Genomic DNA, 7175 nt, shown 5'->3' on the forward strand with positions numbered 1-7175 from the left:
GTATTTTAGGTGAACAATAAAAGTGTCAGTAATTGTCTCTTTCACATAAAAACTTGTTGCCCAGATCCTGCAGCTTCTCTCGAGCGCTGGAGTTTTTCCTTCATATAATAATAATAATAATAATAATAAAATTAATAATAAAATAATAACATCAAATAATAAAATTCAATAATAATAAAATAATAACAACATAAAATAATAATAATAATAAAATTAAATAATAACAACATAAAATAATAATAATAATAATAATGCTTCCCACCAGGAAATGTTAATAAACTGCCAGCAGAAATATTTTCAAGGCTTGGTGCCTTCACATTTTGGAAAAAGAAAAAAAAAGGGCTTTGGCAATGCCAAAAAGTGAAACCTGAGCAATTTTATAAGGACAAAGGAAATTGTTACTTGGAATTTTTATGCCTTTCATATATCCTGACTGTAATTTAGCTAACATTTGGGTTCCTCCCAGTGAGATCTGCAGACCACAGCTCCCATAACCCACATGCACTCATTCGTCTGATATCTGTAGGAAACCAATGTTGGGGCAGTATAACTTCCCAGCCACAATGACAACAGCATTGGAACTCACAGGTATACAGCCTCTTCGCGGTTTATGGCTGTTTGTCCCGCTGGGCGGCCCGTCCCAGCTGATGACTCCCCACCCCCTCCACTACTGAGCGCCGCCACGTCACGATTACACACACTCACACACACGGACTCCGACAAGATGGCGTTCACCCTGTACTCCCTGCTCCAGGCCGCCCTGCTGTGTGTCAATGCGGTGGCTGTGCTGCATGAGGAGCGCTTCCTGAGCAAGAGTGAGAGCCCGGGGGGGAGCAGCTGGGTCCGGCACAGTGCAGGGGGGCAGAGGGGGAACCATCAGTGGGTCTCAGTCTCAGCCATATAGCAGTGGCAATGTATGCAGCATACATCAGTATAGTACAGGGTGCAGAGGTTATGTCACTACCCCTAAAGGTAGGGACTCTAATAACCCCTAAATGTAGGGCAGTGATTCCCAACCTCGGTCCTCAAGGCACACTAACAGTCCTGGTTTTGGTGATATCCAGGCTTGAGCACAGATGGTTAAATCAAAATACCTAAGGTACTAATTAATTTACCTGTGCTCAGTTCTGGCTATCCTTAAAACCTGGACTGTTAGTGTGCCTTGAGGACCGTGGTTGGGAACCCCTGATGTAGGGACTCTCTAATAGTAGCTTGTAATGCATTCATTGCTATTGTGATATTGTCACATGTAATGTATTTCCTTCTGTATTCATTGTTTATTTCCCTCTAATATTAGATCCTCTAATATTAGAATATTAGTTGCCATTATTATTTACATGGCACAACAAGGGCTCTGTCGCGCCTTACAAGGGCAAAAACTGACCAGATCCGCAAATACAGACACTATATACATTCACCTAGATACATTGTTACAGTAAGCAGTGTAATTATGCAGAGAGGGCGATGTTCCTACTAGTTTATAATCTGTTCATGTGTTTAACATAATCTTAACTCATTGGGGTCAATCCTGTACCATATGAAGGGTGCGAGTTGCCGTTGCAACAGTGTTAAAATGCCGCCAACGGACCAGCACCTCGCACACTTCTCCGTGCCCGATATCGCTTAATTTTTCTCTGAGCCCTATGGGGCTGCGAGCACTTTTAGGCGAATCCGGGCGTGGCCTTCACTCGCAGCCATTGATGCGTTGACTTGCACCTAGGAGTACATAGCGTACAATAGGATTGACCCCAGTGATCGGTAGCCTGTGGGTTGAGGGTGTTATGTGATTACAGTGGATCCCCCGCAGTCTCCTTTGTGCAAACCTGTTGTGTATGAGCACCTAGAGAACTTCGTATTTTATTTTAATATTTTAAACTAGTAAAATGGACCTGATCACTTTATCCTGCCCCGCTCCACGGCCTCCCGACATACGCACCATTACGCCTTTTCTCTCCTTCAGGATGGAAGTCCTGTCTGCGTTGGGGGGGGCTCCATGGATTATTATATAGATGTACTGTACAACAATTAACAATAATCTTAATTTGTAGGTACCGATAGTTTTAAAACAAATTGATTTTACATATAGTTAGGAGTGTCTATTATTATTATTATTCATGATTTCTGCGTTACACAAATGACATGTAGTAATGAAGAATATGGGGGGTAAATTTACTAAAGGTCAATTAAATTGTTCAACATCAAGTTTGTGTTTCGGGGGCTAAATCACACATTTACTAATGTGTTTTTTTTTATATTGATTTATAGGTATTTGTAAATGTGCGATTTAGCCCCCAAAACACAACATCGATGTTAAGCAATTTAGACCTTTAGTAAATTTACCCTCTGGTCAGACAACATGAGAATGTTTGGCACCGCAGCCTGTATGAAGGGGCAGATAATTGCAGTAAGTGGGTTCCCCAGTAAGTGACACAGCTAATCCAGTGTGATCTGTTGTTGGGTCAGTTGTGGTGCAGTGTTTTACAGTCGTGTTTTGTGTCTCTTCTCACCCTGACGGGCAGTTGGTTGGGGAGCGGATCAGGGTATTGGAGGATTCGGAGAAGAACCTGGAGTAAAGTCGCAGATGATGAATCTTGTGCGGTCAGTACGGACGGTGATGAGAGGTAACTATATAATACTGTTCTCCTGAAGTGTAAAACCCAATATTTATGGTTTGTCAGTCGCCCTTTTCCCCCGTGCTTTACTAGTCACTGGCACTAATGATGTACCTTCAGCTGGATAGACCATGATTTACATTGGAAATGATCAACACAAAAACATTCTAGGGGGCGGGGGGTGTATATTGCTTTTGGGATGTAGTCAAACGTCGACCATGACCACGTCAATATTGTTAAAATATTGACAGGAAACGTGTCGTTCATTCTCAAAATGCCGACAGATGAAATGTTCACTTTGTCAGGTTAGACTGCAGGCAGGGGGGGATGAGGTTGGGGTTAGGCACTAGAGGGAGAGTTAGTGAGTAGGGTTAGCAGAGACATACTCACCTGAACACCGGAGGTCTGACCCGAAAGTCACAGTAAAATGACCTCCGGGACCCGGAAGACTCAGCTGCAACCGTCGGGAGCATTTAAGTCACCACTGGGCCACCAGGGACGAAATGTTTGAAATTCTATCGTGACATTTCATCACTGTCTACATAACGATTATCAACATATCTTACCCAACCCATGGTTTTTAACTGGTGCACGTGACAATGATGGTGTAGTTACCAATTAAACTTGGTCATTTTACTAGTGCAGCTTAGAAAATGAAATCTAACTAATGATTGGCTGCTTTGATTAACACCATCAGAAAGCTCTGGCTGCTCAGTCTAGTTGTACACGATGATCGTGGGCAGTGTCGGGTGCTGCCGTCAGAATTTTTAACTGGCTCCAACAAGTTAAAAAAAAGATCCCGGGAAGAATTTGGATCGCCATGAGTGCTTTTTATGGGTGCTAGTCATGTGATTGGCAGGATGCCCGCTGCCCCTGGCAGGGTCACTCTGACACTTCCATAAACAATAGCCACGGTCTGGGTCTGAAAATGTGCTTATAGTGCTGTCTGTGATAATGTAATCTGATCAGAAGCAGAAAGGAGGGCGGTGAGCAGCGGCATTAGGGAACTGTACATTCCCTGTCTCCTCATCTAGATCCTTACTCATCCATCTCTGCTTTTGTTTAATAAGGTAATGGTACTTCAAGAACCCTAAATGACAAACTGATCTTACTTTATTTTTCTTACAAAAAAAACACCTTCCATTTTTTTCGTCATACGGTGATATTGTATATGTTTGATGATGAGCCACCTTTAAGTTTAGTCGATTATAGATTTTATTCATGTTACTGGATTAATTGCTTAAAGTAGCAAGACTGTTCAGTTTATTCATTTCTACAAGCACCATGTTATGTGCTGTAACCAGTAGCAACCAGGATGTAGTGGGGGGGGGGGGGATGGGTACGGGATACCAGCTTTCGGGATCCTGGCGGTCAAAATCATGACTTTGGCATTCCGACAGGGTTAGGATAACAACACCTGTTGGTTGGTAGCCTAACTTTCCCTTCCCGGTGCCTAAATTTAACCTCCCTCTTTTTGCACTCTCCCCCTAACCCCGCTACTAACCTTCGGGGTGCTGGCGCCAGGATTTTGACATGTGTCGGGATACCGGCGTCTGCATTCTGACCACCAGCATTCCATTTGTGGTGATACTGAATGTATCACGTAGTAGTGTACTGTTGTCAGAGAAATGAATTCATGCATCTCAACATTTCTGATTGAGAAAACCGACGCCATGCTTCGATACATCCGTGCAACACCCACTTTCAGATCGGTCACACCCCTATCCCAGCAGGTGAAGCCGACACTGGGGAGCTAATACCTGAGTGGTTGAGACAGTTTACAGCATTTTAATGCTTTTTGCACCATGCTATTACATAAGTACTATATACATTAATTGTTTACTCGTACACACTGCTATGTGATTGTCCTCTTTTTGCACCATGCTATTACATAAGTCCTATATACATTGTTTACTCGTACACACTTTTATTTGATTGTCTTCTCTTTTTGCACCATGCTATTACGTAAGTCCTATATACATTAATTGTTTACTCGTACACACTGATATGTGATTGTCCCCTCTTTTTGCAGTACCTCTGATAATCGTGAACTCCATAACAATTGTGCTGCTACTGTTGTTCGGATAAAGACATTTTTGACATGAATCAGGCCGGCACATCATTGAAATACCAGCTGGACAGATTATCTTATATCTATGGGGGGGAGATGAGACACCAGACTGAGAGCCCTCTGTACCGATGAAATCTGCAGAATCCCTGTAAGGAGAGAGCTTGAAAATGAACGTGTTGCGTATGTGGAAATACTGTCTCCAATTTACACCCAACCAGATGCCAGGAGCATTACTGGAATCTGCCACAGCTACTTCCTTATCCGACTCCAATATCTCCATATACCATTGGCTATAATAACAATTGTCAGCTAGTACGACGGCCCTTTGTGTTATGGGGCTCGGTATTACTGTAAATGTTAGTGCATTCATTTCACAGAGCTGGCCAAACTGAGGTTGTTCCCGCTCACATTAAATTACACCGATAACACATTGCATATATAGACACTGGGCCGTATTTAATTAGCGGTGAAAACTGATGTTTTTCGCCAAAAAAAGGTGATATATTAGCCAAAAACAGGCGAAAACGGCAAGCAGGCGAAAAAAAACTGGAGAAAAGTTTTCTTCATCCCACACCAGGAGAAATAAGAAATGCTAAATCCCTATTTTTAGCTAAAAATATGGGGATTTCTTTCTGAACCCCTTGGACACCCCTCATTCCCTAATGATAAATTACAAAAAAAAAAAAAAAATTCGTAAGTTGGGTACTTTGGTGAAAAACAACAGTGCAAATTTTGGGCGAAAAAAAAATAAATCGCTGAAAATGGTTTTAACGTGTTGGGTCTGATTTTTCGGGGGGCGGTATGGATGCATCAAGTGTTTTTTAAACATCGTACGTGGTCGCAGCAGGCGTTTTTTTTTTATTTTATTTCGTTATTATGACACGAAAATATACTTGCACCCATTTTGACGTACCCCCCCCAGTGTACGTGGCACAGTAATTTCCTAGGGAAAAAAATAGCTTTCTATCATTTTAACGATTTTTTTATTTATTTATTTTTACCCAAAAATTGCGCACCCGTTTTTCGCCAAAGTATGCAACTTATGGGAAAAAAAAATTGGGACAGTTTACCATTAGGGGGGCGTGTCCAAATGGCTCTGAAAAAATAACCCACATTTTTAGCCAGAAATAGGGTTTTTGCATTTTTTTTCTCCTGGTGTGGAGAAAACTTTTTTCTCCATTTTTTTTTTTTTTCCCCTCCGTTTTGGCCTGTTTGCTGTTTTTCGCGAAAATGTTGCAGTTTTTTTTGGGGGGGTGAAAAATGGCCGTTTTCGCTGCTAATTGAATACGGCCCACTATTGGAGATATTTCTTCAATATTGATTTTGTATTCATTACGGTAACTGTGGATGGTGCTATTGCGTGAGCTGAATCAGCGTGCATATACAAGGGGCTCTCTGGGGGGTGGTTAGTGAACTCTATGGAACAAACTTTTCTAGGAACCAGAGACTTCATTTAGACAGAGTGATGTCACCGTTGGTTCTAAGGGAATGAACTGGGTGTTTTTGAAAATGTGTTCCGCCCAGGCATAGTTAATCTACGTCCTTAGTTTACATTAATGGGTATTTTCAAATCCATTACGCAAGTTCGTAAAATAGAAGTATAAGGGTTGACCAAGGCAAGCGATCTGTACAGTGGGTCTGAAAGCTTGAAAAGAGGAGAGTCCAGCACTGGCCACCGTATAGCGACCACTGAATAAGAAAGTCCGGATGAAATAAAATGAAATGAATTGTTAGATGAACTTTGTACCAACCAGACAGCAGGATCGTCAGGCGCCCAGCAGCGCCTGATAAATATATAAAACGCATTGCTGTCTTTTTAAATGTGCTCCTCTTTTTCTCATGTACGTTCTGTTTTTGTTTTTTATCTTGTTACTTGAGCAGGGAAGAAAAATAAAAAAAAGTCTCACAAAAAGTCGTCTGACGCGTACCGGGTTATTGCAAAGTTCAGCAGTCAGGTGAAAGGTTTAACAGTCCGGCATATTATGTTGACATGCTGACCACATCAACAAGCAATACATACTCTTAACGCTAACATTTCTATTATTAACCTTTTCACTATGTCGACATGTCCTACAGTATGTTGACTTTATCAATGTCAGCGACTTACGGATGTAATATGTTCTGTATGAGAGGTATCCATATTCATTTTATAAATGCAGATAGCGGTTTCCATTCCCGAACGATAAGTAATTAGGAGGCTTACAGACGAGCATTAACAGCTCGGGCTTACACAGGGGCGCCGAGAGGGGGAGCGGGTACTATATACCCAGGCCTGTTGGAGGGGCCCGGGTCCTGCTCCCCATCCCCTCCACTCGCCGACGCTACTTAGGACAGGGCGAGAGAGGACTGCCTTTCTCCCCAGCCCAACACACACACTGCCATCACGCTGTGTGCTGGCCGGGTTTGGGAGAGGGGCTGCTGCAGAAGCAGTCCGCTTGCTCTCGGCATTATATGCAGGGGGGGGGAGGGGGAAGAATTGCGCCACCACCTCT

At 42.6% G+C, this 7175-nt stretch overlaps 1 protein-coding gene across 1 annotated transcript; it reads left to right on the top strand.

Annotated features, from left to right (window-relative positions):
• The first annotated feature begins 647 nt into the window (after positions 1 to 647).
• On the top strand, positions 648 to 6598 carry IER3IP1 (immediate early response 3 interacting protein 1). The gene is made up of 3 exons (XM_088476559.1): positions 648 to 815; positions 2520 to 2621; positions 4645 to 6598. Exons 1-3 carry the CDS (start codon positions 725 to 727, stop codon positions 4698 to 4700), a joined length of 249 nt encoding a protein of 82 aa, XP_088332685.1. The 5' UTR covers positions 648 to 724; the 3' UTR covers positions 4701 to 6598.
• The last annotated feature ends 577 nt before the right edge of the window (positions 6599 to 7175 follow it).

This window comes from Taudactylus pleione, unplaced genomic scaffold (genome assembly GCF_031769625.1).
Source record: "Taudactylus pleione unplaced genomic scaffold, aTauple2 ptg000189l, whole genome shotgun sequence".
Taxonomy (NCBI): Eukaryota; Metazoa; Chordata; class Amphibia; order Anura; family Myobatrachidae; genus Taudactylus; species Taudactylus pleione.

Coding starts and splice junctions, on each gene's coding strand:
- IER3IP1 (XM_088476559.1), top strand. CDS start 725: ATGGCGTTCACCCTGTACTCCCTGCTCCAGGCCGCCCTGCTGTGTGTC. Junction 816..2,519: donor GGAGCGCTTCCTGAGCAAGA/GTGAGAGCCCGG, acceptor CCTGACGGGCAG/TTGGTTGGGGAGCGGATCAG. Junction 2,622..4,644: donor AGTACGGACGGTGATGAGAG/GTAACTATATAA, acceptor CTCTTTTTGCAG/TACCTCTGATAATCGTGAAC.